At 47.6% G+C, this 14,775-nt stretch overlaps 1 protein-coding gene across 1 annotated transcript in view; it reads right to left on the reverse strand.

Moving 5' to 3' along the window:
- Nucleotides 1-946: 946 nt before the first annotated feature.
- Nucleotides 947-14,775, reverse strand: part of pag1 (phosphoprotein membrane anchor with glycosphingolipid microdomains 1) — a gene marked incomplete at both ends in the record, with an annotated part of 21,794 nt that continues 7,965 nt past the window's right edge. The window contains 3 exons of the mRNA XM_080527638.1: nt 947-1,330; nt 2,233-2,325; nt 11,775-12,074. Of these exons, the coding sequence (XP_080383764.1) occupies nt 947-1,330; nt 2,233-2,325; nt 11,775-12,074 (777 nt within the window). The remainder of the gene's footprint in view (nt 1,331-2,232; nt 2,326-11,774; nt 12,075-14,775) is intronic.

A 14,775-nucleotide genomic window follows, 5' to 3' on the forward strand; every position in this document is an offset into this window, starting at 1 on the left:
TGTTAGAACATCACTGCACCGGCTCACTGCTTTCCAATCCAAGGCGCTGACAAAGTGTCCCCAGCCTGATCCAACAGTAGCTACTTGTGGGAAAGTGGTTGCGAGTCCTTATCAATGGGACCGTTCTGTGGTGTGACAAGGTGATTATGAAGAATCACAGTCACAGACTGGAACTGTAAAAACTCGGAATAAGAACTCGCTCTGTAATCAGATAAGGGTCGTTTCGATTTGATAACTGCTCTTATCATCAAACGACGATATCGTTCTGTGTTAGCGAGCTAAGCTACACCTCTGGGTTAGTGACACCGCTGTACGTGTACACACACACACACACACACACAAGAACAGAACAGATGGTGGTCGTAGAGTCGGAGAACCAGAAGTGGAGTGGAGATGACACAGGGCAGACGACTGACACCAAGCAGGGGGAGGCTAGTTGGAGGTAGAAATCGGAGGACCGGCGGCTCGTTTGTTAAATATGTGGAACGGAATGACAAATAGTATCAAACACATTCCCTAACGTAACTCTGGTTTCTACCTCCACCGGCCTCCCCCCGCTTACACAGAATATGGCGATGAATAAACCGTTGATGAGCGGTTGTAAAGATGCCAGCGGACAGTACCCTTGAAACACAGAGGGCACCTCCACGTGCTAATGGAGAGTTCTAGTTCTAGTCGATAGTTCAAACATCTCTCGTATTCCTTCCGTTTGGCGGCTCTGCCCATAAATCGATGATGATCCTAGAGTCATATTTGAGTCCGGATAGGATTCAGATACCGGCTGAGCTGAACGGACCAAAAAACAAACCACGTGGATGGGGGGGTTGATTGTTGACATTCAGCCGGGGGGGGGGGGGGGGGCGGGGCTCTGGGTAAAGCAGGGGCTTCTGGGTATCTGAGGCTGAGGGGGGGGGGGGGGAGGGGTTGGGGGGGTCTACACAGGCAGTCAGAGACGAGAACTCTCCCTGTTCAGACCCAGCTCCCCCACGCTCTCGTAGTCCGGCTCCTTGACCTCTGACCCCGGCCCTGCCCCCTCCCTGGCCAGGCTGCCCGTCGTCTTGGGGATGCGGATGGTCTCGTACGCGGGGTCCTGGCCGTCCCCCCCGGGCTGCTGGTGGTGATGGTGGTGGGGTTGGGGGAGGTCCGGCTGGGGTAGGGGGGGGTATAGGTCCCTCACCGTGGCGTACAGGTCGCAGGAGATGGACTCGGGGACCAGGCCGTTGAGCTCGGCGATGCTGCTGTAGTCACTCTCCTTCTCCTCCGCCTCCTCCGCCCCCCCCGCACCCCCGCCTCCACACGGCACACCTACCTGGGAGTACACCTCCAACATCTGGAGGACAGGGAGGTGGGAGGACAGGGAGGACAGGGAGGTGGGAGGACAGGGAGGTGGGAGGACAGGGAGGACAGGGAGGACAGGGAGGGGGGAGGACAGGGAGGACAGGGAGGTGGGAGGACAGGGAGGTGAGAGGACAGGGAGGACAGGGAGGTGAGAGGACAGGGAGGACAGGGAGGTGGGAGGACAGGGAGGTGGGAGGACAGGGAGGTGGGAGGACAGGGAGGTGGGAGGACAGGGAGGTGAGAGGACAGGGAGGACAGGGAGGTGGGAGGACAGGGAGGTGAGAGGACAGGGAGGACAGGGAGGTGAAAGGACAGGGAGGACAGGGAGGACAGGGAGGACAGGGAGGAGGAGGACAGGGAGGGGGGAGGACAGGGAGGTGGGAGGACAGGGAGGACAGGGAGGGTGGAGGACAGGGAGGACAGGGAGGTGGGAGGACAGGGAGGACAGGGAGGGGGGAGGACAGGGAGGGGGGAGGACAGGGAGGACAGGGAGGGGGGAGGACAGGGAGGACAGGGAGGTGGGAGGACAGGGAGGTGGGAGGACAGGGAGGACAGGGAGGACAGGGAGGACAGGGAGGGGGGAGGACAGGGAGGTGGGAGGACAGGGAGGTGGGAGGACAGGGAGGACAGGGAGGACAGGGAGGGGGGAGGACAGGGAGGACAGGGAGGGGGGAGGACAGGGAGGTGGGAGGACAGGGAGGGGGGAGGACAGGGAGGGGGGAGGACAGGGAGGAATACAACAACGTAACGGATTAGAACGGGAAGAAGAATACGTGGCAATTCATTTGTAGCTAATAACGATCAAAAAAGGCGAGACAGCTCTATACGGTAAAGAGACAGCTCTATACGGTAAAGAGACAGCTCTATACAGTAAAACGGCGAGAGACACCGTACCTCGTTCTCTGACAGGATGTGGTCATCCAGACCCGGCGAGAGAGGCAGGATGTGGTGGTCTCGGCTCGGGGAGAGAGACAGGGGAGAGTGTACCTGCGGGAGAGGGGACAAAAACAACAACAACAACAACAACAGAATGTTTAGATACGGTAGTCAGGGGTGGTTTAGATATAGTAGTCAGGCCGATTACAAACATAATATTCCTGGACGGCAGATTCTATTCTCCTGTATTCTGTAACCCTATTTTGGTTTCTATCTGCTTTCTGTAAACTGTCAAGTGGATTGAGGCGCTGTGGAAAGAATGTTGGCTTGACTCTTTGATTGATTGATTGATTGAGAATGTTTATTTTGGTCCCCTATACAATTCACAATACAGATATAAGAAAATGTACATAGTCACAATTTATAACATCAGGACCAAAAAGGTCCTTGGGTGTCCAAGGGTGTGTTCTCACTAGAACATTTGTGACTGCTCCTGGTGTTTCTGGACACCTCTCGGAAATGAGAAAGACGTCAAATTCGTCTTTAAAGTTTTTTTTTTGTTTTTTTCAGATTTTCGTTTTTTTAGCTAACATTCAACTCGAAGATGTGAAGTACCCACTCGTTATTTTTCCGAACAGTTTTACGTTCATTAAATAAGTGTAATCTATAACACAATGACTTCGTTTCTTGTTGTTTGATGGGGATTCATTATCTTTGATGGGGATTTTCTGTGCTTAGTGATTTCCGGTGTAGCAACTTTCAAATACTCATGTCGTCTTCAATTTGTTTCCGATTTCAATGTATGATGCATCATTTGAAAGCTTACAATCTGTAGTTTAAGCACATGTAAAAGACTGAAAAATGATTTCGCCTACAGGTAGCCCTTTTCATTGGGCTGTGTCACATTTGCTTCACTTGAAACGGAGTTTAGGATGAAATTCACTTTGCTCTGCGTCGTTTGGAGCCGTGAGAACGTGCATTTGAAGTCACTCCCGGAGCAAAGAACCGCCGGATGCTCCGCTTGAAAAGGGTGGTTTCGCTCCGGTTAGAAACGACGCATCGAGGCTGTCCATAGGAAAACAACAGCGCATGCGTGTTGTTCTGGATAAGAGCGGGATGAACGGGCAATTTTCCATTTTTCGGACCAATCAACTACCACGTCTGTTGCTTCGATTGCGTATGTTACTTCGTTTACATGAAGGGCTGTGAGAACGCAAATCAGAGAAATAATTTATGGAACAATGTTGAAACTCATCCACTTGCTCCGGGGCTTGATTCAGACTTTCATGGGAGAACATTACCTAAAAGTCTTGCACTCGTCTGAATCTAAAGTCTGGGTTTCCATACTGTAGTGGTCTGAATCTAAAGTCTGGGTTTCCATACTGTAGTCGTGCTGGGTGTTATTCAGTTAGCAGCATGAAGCCACTCGTTCGTTTACCACTCGGCTGATCGAAAGTCGATGGCGGCAGCGTCAGTCAGTGTGAGTGTAAAGGTGTCCGGCCGGCCTCTTATGATCGATGGGGGGAGAGCCATTAATCAACCCAGCACTTCTGACAGCGCTAAAAACAAACACCTCGGGTGTCTAAGGAGAACGTCAATAATGAGAGACGGCGGTTGGAACGAACGGCTGTTGGTTGTTTCAAAAGGCTGGAGGTCCGCTGTAGGTGTGTGTCAACAAACCGCTCTTCAGGTCTGTTGTTCGGTGGGATGGAGGACGTACAGTAGATATAGAAATGAGCGGCTCCTCAGAAAAAAACATCTTCACATCTAGAAACTAGAGAGAGGTCGATCGACAAACATGATTGTAGCAGTCCAGCCTTCTGGACACTGGCTGTTTCTTCGAATCGAGGGCTTTTGCGAATACGATGGTTTTGGTTGAAACAGGTTGGTTAGTTTTGGGCTGGAACTAAACGGTGCAACTCTGTGCCTTCCTACGGTGCACTCTTAGAGGAAAGGGTTGGAGGAAGGTTCCTAGGCTGTCTGCCTGCGGGAGAACCGTTAGAGAACCTACTTGTCTCTCTTTCAGAGCATGAATAAATCGTTAGGATTACTTGATGGATACACACAGACACAGACGCGCGCACACACAAACACACACACACACGCACACACGCACACACACACACACACACACACAGACACGCACACACACACACAGACACACACACACACACACACAGACACGCACAGACACACACACACACACACACACACACACACACACACATACACAGACACGCACAGACACACACAAACACACACACACACACACACACACACATTCAGCAGATGTGCTTCAATTATGCTTTCATTATCCAACCATTAATTTGATTGCCTGTGAGGCCACCTGGAATTGAATCCCAGAGCCTCCAGATCTTGACCCCATCAAAGAGCCTTCACGTGTCTCTCATAATATTTGTTCATCTAATTCTCCCGCCGTCCCCAAAGTCAGCTCCATTTAGCTTTTAAGTGCCTCTTTAATCTGGTAAGTAGCCTAGTCTGGGCACCTTAGTAAGACTTGAGCTTGGATGTGTTATTGAAACCTTTTATTTAAAAAAATTATAATACTTGAGTATTTATTGGGTTTCAGCATAGACACGGACAGAACAGCATGTCTACATCTTAACACTAGAACAGCCCTGGGTGGGGTCATTTAACACTAGAACAGCCCTGGGTGGGGTCATTTAACACTAGAACAGCCATGGGTGGGGTCATTTGACTGTGAGTAATTTATTTTGTATATTTTTGCACTCGATCAAATTTCAGGACCCTCCTTCCATGACTTTTCCTAGATATGTGCGTTCTACCACCCAGTGTCCTTACATTTTCAAAATCACATCAGGATAAGCTAGTATAAACAGGGGTGCACATAACTGGTGCGCCAGTGCGCATGCGTCGCCAAAATGCATGCTGCGCGGCAGATCAGCGGCATGAAGGCGCTTTTGCGCACCAACAGCTGGGTCCAAGAAGCAAGCCCCACCAAGTAAGTAACTATTTGCCGTCCCCAAATAAGTAATCCATCACGACGACCACGGCGACTCCCCTCACGAAAACATTCGGAAAGTATTGTAACTCGTACTTTCATTCCGCGTATCGCGTATCGCATGGTTATCACGGTTATCACGCCGACACGTGAAAATTCAGTCCCGAACGACTCGTCGCTAAAAGGAAAAACAACACCAAGGGACTTAACGTTTCTTTTCTCTGAAGCTTTCAAACGTTCAGACGTTTGTTTTACAGCTTCATTATCGCACCTAGACCCCGGACCCAGGGAATATGGTTGGGAATTCTATTAGAAAAAATGAAAAAAAGACTTTGTTGCACAATCAAAATAACGAGCTATTTAAAGTGATGGCCTGCCCTACAACATCCTCTACCATGGTTGAAATTGAGGACAGTGATAACAGCAGTCAAGAGAGCAGTGATGATGATGATTAAGCTTGTAGCATAAATAAATACTTAGGCTGTAACTTTTTGTTGAAAAGTTGATTTCAGTGTTTACAGAACAGAGCAGTGCTTAAAGAGATGTCAGTTGATTTCATTGTGTTTAAAGAACAGACATTCAGTTAGTGCTTAAAGAGATGTCAGTTGATTTCATTGTGTTTAAAGGAGTCTGACAGACTTTCATGCTTAAAGAGCAGTCATTTGATTTTGCATTTGTTTATTTTGTTTTGCACACAATCATTTGTTCGTTCATCTTTATTTATGAATAAATGTCGTTTTGCTAATATAAGTTATCCATGTATCCCTTTTTCATCCATCCTGTGGGGCGGGGTCGTGACTCGCGAGCTCGGGGAGCACCAAGCAGCATCCCTAGGTGCTCCTCTGAGCACTGGCCCCAAAAAGTTATGTGCACCCCTGAGTATAAAGCTATTTTGCAGTTTTTCTGTGTAAGAGGCAGGCTAATTTACAAGACGGCCAACTAGTGGTCTTTGTGTGTAAGTAGCAGCTTCCCATTGTAAAGACTATGGTCATTTGACCCCCGAGGCGGCTCTTATAGTAGGTAAAATAGGCACGGCACGGCTGTTCTAGTGTTATAGAGTAAAACATAGGGCAAAGTAACTTAGCATGTCCCCTAAACAGATGGGTAAAAAAGAAAAAAGAGAAAAAGAAAAAAGAAAAAGTCTATCTGTCTGTCTATCTGTCTGTCTGTTCTATAGAAAACACACTCAACAGAAAGAGAAGTGTGATTGGAAGCAGACCATCTATCCGTCTGTCTGTCTGTCTGTCTGTCTGTCCGTCTATCCGTCTGTCTGTCCGTCTGTCCGTCTGTCTCTATAGAAAACACACTCAACAGAAAGAGAGAAAGAGCAGTGTGATTGGAAGCAGAGCGGGATGTTGGACTGACGTTGTTTATAGGAAGACCTGACAGACAGGACATCTAATACACTGTAGTAGACCATGCCAGCTCAGCGGCCTCGAGGTTAGAGTGTCCTGCCCTGAGATCGGGAGGTTGTGAGTTCCATCCCTGGCAGAGTCGTACCAAAGACTATAAACATGGTACCTGATGCCTCCCTGCTTGGCACTCAGCATTAAGGGTTGGATTGGGGGGGTAAGACCCTGCGACATACCAGCGTCATGTCCAGGGGGGGTACTTGTACATCAAGCCGCCTCAGGCTACTGAAACAGGCCCTAAGGAGAGAGCCATCGGTCCAGTCATGCCAGCCTGCCAGCTCAGTGGAGGGGATGATGGTTCTCATGGACTCACAGACAGGGTCTTGGCTGCCGTACACACACACTCGTTACCCGATAATAGTAACAAAACAAAAAAAAAACATTTGGCACCAGACAACTGAACAGTTCATACGCTAACGCTAGGCTAGAGCATCAGCCAGCCAGGCCTCCTAGAAACTCCTCAGAGACCTCCCTCTGTGTCTCACGTCTCACGTCTCACAGTCGCGGTCAACGGGGGTCAATTTAATTTTCTCGCCGCGGAATGGAAAGCTTGTCGGGGGGCCGCGGGCGACAGGAAGTCAAACCAGCCCAGAACAACAACAGAGACGACAGTGTTGTTCGCCAGGACGGAACAGGAGCAGAGAAACATCGCAGAGAGTATTAGAACAAAGGACTAGTCTAGTGTGTGTGTGTGTGTGTGTGTGTGTGTGTGTGTCTCGCTACCACGCTACCACACTAGCATGCTACCACGCTACCTCGCTACCGCACTAGCATGCTACCACGCTACCTTGCTATAGGGTTGCCACCTTTCAGACAGAGAAATAAGGTAGCAGTAGGGGCCCCGCTCCTCGGGACCACGACCACCACAGGCCCAAGGGGCGGGGTGGGGGCGCCAGTGCTAGTAAATCACAAGTTAAACGTCGTTTCAATAAAGCCTTATGATATATTGGAGGAATCACGCAATGCGGGTGGATTGAAAATACGGAACAAACAGCGTCCCGTATTGGTTCAAAACGGGACGCATCTTTTAACTGTCAGATACGGGACGATTCCGTATTTTAAGGGACGGGTGGCAACCCTACCTTGCTACCACACTAGCATGCTAACACGCTACTAGGGGTGGGACGATTAGAAAATGTCATGTCACGATTATCGTGGGCAAAATAATCGCGATCCACGATATTATCGCGAGAATTTAAACAAAAAATAAAAATAATAATAATTTTAGAATGCCAATAAAACACACTGTAATCACTTTAACTTAGATTTTGTTGTATTTTTATTGAATCATGTTAATAACATTAACATCATTTTAAAAACATCTTGACAAAAATCTAAATCTTTAATAAAATCTTAAATAAGGTAATGATAAATTATAAGGTATCACTGCATAAATAAAGGAAAAAAATACTGTCAAACAAAACTTGAACACTGACACTTTTCTGTCATCAAACTGAGTGCTAGCCTTGTGGCTTAGAGACTTGAAAGCTTCAAGATAGGTTAAAGTGCAAAAATGTCAACATGTTCACTTTTTCGGAGAGGTGTGCTCGGAGAGGTGTGAGTATGTGCCCACTGGCACTAAAATGTGCCCACTGGCACTAAACACTCTCTCTGAAGGAACACTAGTTGCAGGTATGCATAGAAGCCTGCGGGCAACCCTGGAAAGGTGAGGCAATGGACACGGGGCCGATGCAGCCATGGTGAGAAGGCTAGCATACGTTAGTGACTGACTGACAAGGCTGACTTGACAGTCACGTTACCCATGCAGGCTGAACAATCACGCGAGACACATTTCTGTGAGGATATTCGCGCGCGGCTCATGTGAGAAATCTCAATTATATTACTATTTATTTATAACATACGATTATGACATCCTCCCTCTCGCCAGTTTGGGGCAACATAGACTTCTCCCCTGGTGCCACGGATAGGGGTTTCAAGCGGTGGGACAGCAAAGGGATGGTTACTATCGGACATTTATATGATACGGAAATACTACTTTCATTTGACCAATTATGTAAGAAATATGACCTACCACGAAATGAGTTTTTCAGATACCTTCAGATACGAAGTTTTTTAAATAGCCAAAAAGACACTGGCCTCTGTCACCAACCCTCTCCGCTGGAGGAGATAGTCTCTGCTGGAAAGACGAGAGGCATTCTGGGGCTTGGGTATAGAGCACTTTCGAAATATGATAAAGGCAAACCTGCATTTACGCCCAAAGACTGGAATAATGACCTGAACATTAATACTGATGAAGCAACTTGGTCACTAATATGGCAATCGGCAAACGACATCTCAATCTGTAATAGGACGAAGGAAACGCAATTTAGACTACTACAACGTTTGCAGATTACTCCCCAACTTAGACATAAAATGGATCATAACAAATCGGAAATGTGTACAAAGTGTATTACCGAGGTTGGGAGCTTTGTTCATTGTGTTTGGACTTGTAGATATATAGATGATTACTGGAAAGGTATAGTGGATAAAATTCATCTAATTCTAGATGTTACATTGGATAAGGACCCCATGTGTCTATTGTTTGGGTTGCCAGACAAACAACTTAAAAGTATGCATTCCAAAAGACTTCTGTGTATCTTCACTTTTTGTGCAAGGAAAAATATATTGCTGAAATGGATAGACTGCAAACCGCCTACAATAGCTGGATGGTACAAGGTAATTTTTGATATGATTCCTATGGAATATCTGACATATAGGTCTAAGTGTAAGATAAAGACATTCTATAAGATTTGGTCTCCGTTCTTAGATTATATTGGTACCAGACTGGCTGCCATTGTAATGAAAGGTTTGGTGGATTACACTCAAGAAAGTACACAAGACTAATGTGTAACAGATCTACAATGTATGGGTCACAATATTATTTACTGTGCTGGTGTTGTGCTGCCGCTGTGTTTAGGACTGTAAGACATGGATGCTGTCTCCGATGGGGGTGATCCCCCCCATATCATATATTATGGCATTTGTTGTGTCATTTTCTTTTCTGTTTATTTCTGATATGTGACATTGCCTCCTCCCCCACTGTTTTTTTGTTTTTGTTTCGTTTTTAAACATTTTCTGTTTATGGACAATGTACTGCATAACAAAGTGCAAAACTAGTTTTCTACTATTAATGGGACAATAACCTCCCCCACGGATACTAGTTGTTGTTGTTATGTCCTGTTGTGTACATGTCTCTGTGAAACTCAATAAAAATATTAACCCAAAAAAAAAAAAACACACATAGGTCACATACATTAATACATACAATAAAAACAGACAGACAAAGCAGTGTTTATAAAATGTAGTGCCTATTTAAAAAGTCCAGTCATTTAAAAATAATAATTAAAAAAAAAAAAAAAAAAAAAAACGATTATGACGATTATTCAACTAATTAAAATTCTCCACGATAAAGTTATCGCGGGTGTTTTTATCGCGATTAACGATAAACACGATAATCGTCCCATCCCTACACGCTACCACACTCTCTCTCTGCTGGCTGCCTCTCACCCCAGGAGCCGTCTTCACTCCTCCTCTGCTCTCCGTTGACAGCTTCATTGGTATGCAACTGCTCACTCTCACTCTCACTCTCTCTCTCTCTCTCTCTCTCTCTCTCTCTCTCTCTCTCTCTCTCTCTCTCTCTCTCTCTCTCTCTCTCTCTCTCTCTCTCTCTCTCTGTCTTTCTTTGTCTCGTTCTCTCTCTCTCTCTCTCTCTCTCTCTGCGTCTTGATCCTCCTCCCTCTCCATCGCATGCTCTTTCGCGACTTTTTCTCCCTCCCTCCTCCCTCCTCCCTCCCCCCTGCCCCCTGCCCCCCTGCCCCCCACCCCCCCCCCCTCTCTCCCTCATTCTTTCTTTCTTTCCATGGAGGTCTGAAGCAGAGAGGAGGAGGTCCATGATGGGTTCAGGAGAGCCAATCACGACGGAGTGTTTTATTGTTTGTTTGTTTGTTTTTTGTGTCCTGTGGGTTCTGTGTCGTGTGTACACGCACACGCTGTGTACACACACACACGTACACACACGCACACGCATATGAAGACTCACACACACACATGCACGCATGCACACACACACACACACACATACTATATATATGAAGACCCACTCACTCACACACACACACACACACACACATACTATATATGAAGACCCACTCTCACACACACACATATGAAGACCCACTCACACACACACATATGAAGACCCACTCACACACACACACATATGTAGACCCACTCACACACACACACACACACACACACACACACACACACAAAGAAATGAAGACCCACTCATACATACATACAAAGAGCTACAAAGAGTCGTACGGACAGCTGAGTGGATCATGGGCTGCCCCCTGCCTCCCATCACAGACCTCCATAGCTCCAGATCACTGAAGAGAGAACGCAGGCTTGTGGCTGACCCCTCACATCCAGCTCACAGCTTGTTTGCATTCGTCCCTTCTGGACAGCAGTACAGCCTACAGCGTGGCCGCACCTACTCTCTGGAACTCCCTCCCCATAGTGATCCACAACGCCCCCCCACCCTGGACTCCTTCAAATCAGCCCTTAAAACCCATCTGTTCACCAAGGCCTTTGGCCCCTAGTCAATGTTTCAGTTTTGCTTTGTTTGTTTTCTGTTTTGTCTGTCTGATCATTCCCTTGTAAAGCATCCTTGGGTTTTTTGAAAGGTGCTATATAAATTAAAGTTATTCTTATTCTTATTCTTAGTAGTACAGGGCCATCAGGTGAAAAACATCACAACATTTGAACAGTTTCTTCCCCAAAGCCACAGCCCTCCTCAATAACTCCTGGTCATTGCACCTTGCACTTTACTTTATGTTCTTGCACTAAGTTGTACAGTATATGTATTCACTCGTGTTGGTAGTGTATATTTTGTGTGTCTTGAGTATTGTTGTGTTGTGGTCTTGTTGTTGTTGTACTGTAGCTTGTTCAGCATGGAGAATAACAAGTCATGTTCCTAGTGCACTGCACATGGCCAATAAAGTTGAATTGAATTTAACTGAATTTAATTTAATTTAATTTAATACACACACACACACACACACACACACACACACACACACACTCACACACACACACACACACACACACTCTCTCTCTCTCTCTCTCTCTCTCTCTCTCTCTCTCTCTCTCTCTCTCTCTCTCACCTCTCCGTTGGTCAGGCCGCTCCCCACCAGCACCATGCCGTCCAGCACCAGTGGCTGGTTGTCGTTCTCATCCAGCACCTTGTCTGGCACCGGGGGGGGCTTCTCCTCCTCCTCCTCCTCCTCCTCCTCTGGGGGCTCGTCCCTGGGGGGGGCCGCGGCCGTGGAGCAGGCCGACCTCCGGGCCTCCAGGTCTGCGCTGTATCGGCTCTTCTTGTTGAGGTCCACCGAGGCGTACTCCACCCCCTCACACAGGGGTCCGCGCTCCGGCGTGGAGGGGCCGGCCGGGCTCATACGGCCATTCTGGAGGAGGCCCGGGGGAGGGGGGTGGGGATGGAGGGGGTGAGGAGGGGGAGGAGAAGGGCGGTGGTGGAGGTCTTCTTCCTCTGGGCTGAGGGGGGAGGATGTACCTGGAGGTATGGGGGGGGTGGAGGGAGGGGTTGGGGGGGGTGGAGGGAGGGGTTGGAGGGGTGGAGGAAGGGGTTGGAGGGAGGGGTTGGGGGGGTGGAAGGGAGAGGTTGGGGGGGTGGAGGGAGGGAGGCAAGGCAGGTTTATTTGTATAGCACATTTCAGGAGGATAGTAAGAAAAAAAATATACAAGAATAGATACATATACAGTATATAGAAAATAAATGGACAAACATTTAACAATATAATAAGACAATCAATAAAAAGACATAGATAAAAGTGTTATTACTGCAACTGTATTCAAGCGCTGCCCTTCCCGATACGGCGTGGGAGGTTGCAGATACTGTGTCTGTGTTTAGACGCTCTCTTGTGCGAAACGGCGTGTGAGATCGTGGGGTAAAATGACACGTTTGATACTGCATCTGTATTCAACCGCTATCCTGGCCGGTACGGAGTGTGAGATGGCAGTGTAGAATGACACATTTGCAAACACATTTAGCCAATATTTGCAGTGGATTTATAGCGCTTGGATTATGAATCATAAAACTCATAACTGCTGTAGGTAGAAGAAGTAAAAAAGATAAAACGTTATATTATATATAGATAATAGTTCATGGATAAAAGGCATAGATAGACGAGCCCCGCGGTGGCGCAGCGGTCTAAGCATTAGCCTCTAGTGCAAGCTGCCCACCGGGGACTGGGATCGAATCCCGGTCTCGCCAGACCCGGATATGGCCGGGGCTCACAGGGAGCGGCATATTGAGCGGCCGCTCCCAAGGGGGGTATAGGACTATTTCCGGACAAGGATCCGTCGCGCAACACCGCCCCCGTCTGGTGCTGGAGTAACGGTGTCGGGCTCGAGGAGCCAGACAGCTAGTCTGCCTGGCGATCTCCTCTGGGGCTGCGGCGGATCCTACGCGATATCCTACGGGATAATTGGATGCTAGGTTGGGTGCAATTGGATACCAAATTGGGTGAAAAGGGGATAAAATCAGAAAAAAAAAAAAAAATGGGAAAAAAAGGCATAGATAGTGTTAGCCGAAATATTTAAGCGAGACCTCAAAACCTACTTATTCAATCTCCCCTTTTGAAACTAGGGAGAAAGTTGGCAAATTTGGCGATTATAGAACTAGGATTACTGTGCTGTTACATCATAATTGCGCTTGAGATCTTCTGTTAACAGGAAAGAGGACCTGGGTGCTGATGGGGCACTGAGAGCTGTCAGCGGCACCTGGACCAGTACCAGGACCTGTACCAGGACCTGCACCAGGCTGTACCTGGACCATCACCAGGTTGTATTGTTGGTATTGTTGTTGTGTTGTTGCATCATAATTGCGCTTGAGATCTTCTGTTGACAGGAAAGAGTACCGGTACCTGGGAGCTGTAGTACCAGGCTGTACCAGCGCCAGGACCTGTACCAGGATCTGTGCCCCGTGCTGGACAGAGCACTTCCGACGACGTTGAAATTATTTAAATGATTTGTGGACAGTGTGTACGCTGATAAGATGCAGGGAATTTTTCCTGGATACACGGTGTACAGGTTTTTCGCCCTTGCTTGCTTGCTGTGTGCCGGTGGTCCTCGGGGGGCCCCCGGCCGCCTCGCGTGCCTGGTCTGTTCCGCCGCTGGGGCACCTGGTTCAGCTTGCCTGGGGTGGGGCTTTTATGGTCTGTGCTTGGTTGGCTGGGCCAGGTGTGCTGGTGGTGGGGCGGGTCAGGTGTGTGGGGCGGCTGGGGTCCCCCGGGGGGGGGTTGCTGTGTGCTGGTAGGCAAACTGGTAGTAGTCACTCTATGAGTAGAGGGCTGCAAGGGAATGTTCCTGGCTATACAGTGTTCAGGTTTACAGGTTTACAGGTTTACAGGTTTACAGGTTTACAGGTTTGTTACCCTTGCCTGCTTGCCTGTCATCATGTGAAGCGCATCGAATCACATTTTCGGAGAAATGCGCTATACAAATAAAACTTGATTTGATTTGATTTGTTAGTATTTAACCATAACTGCTGCAGAACATGAAGGTATTTAGCTTATTTTGACTGTGTTTTGTTTTCAGTGATCAGTCTCAGCTGACCTTAAGGGCCTTGCTGGAATATAGGGTGGGAGGAGATCTGTGTAGATCTATGTATTTTGGTCCAAGACCATTTTGTGCTTTGTATGTAATTAGGAGTACTTTGAATTCAATTTTCTGAGAGACTGGTAGCCAGTGCAGGGATCTCAGGATTGGTGTAATGTGTTCAAACGTATTTGTTTTTGTTAGGACCCTAGCAACGGCGGTTTGGCTGAGCTGCAATTGACGAACAGCCCCTTTAGATAGGAGTTTTTCAAGGTCTTGCTTGGACATGAAACCTCTCATTCTTGTTATGTTTTTCAGGTGATAGTAGGCTGATTTAGTTATCGAGTTTATGTGGCTGTTGAGGTTTAGATCGGAGTCTAGAATTACAAGATTTCTGACCTGTTCTTTAGTTTGAAGAGAGAGAGTTTTGCACTGACTGACATTATTTTTTAGTAAAGGCTTGATAACTGCAGTTTTCAGGGCTTCAGGGAAGATTCCTAATGAAAGGGAGGTGTTGATTATATGTATTAGTTCGCCTGCCATGCAGCT

The sequence above is a fragment of the Nansenia antarctica genome (assembly GCF_963989245.1).
Source record: "Nansenia antarctica genome assembly, chromosome: 3".
Taxonomy (NCBI): Eukaryota; Metazoa; Chordata; class Actinopteri; order Argentiniformes; family Microstomatidae; genus Nansenia; species Nansenia antarctica.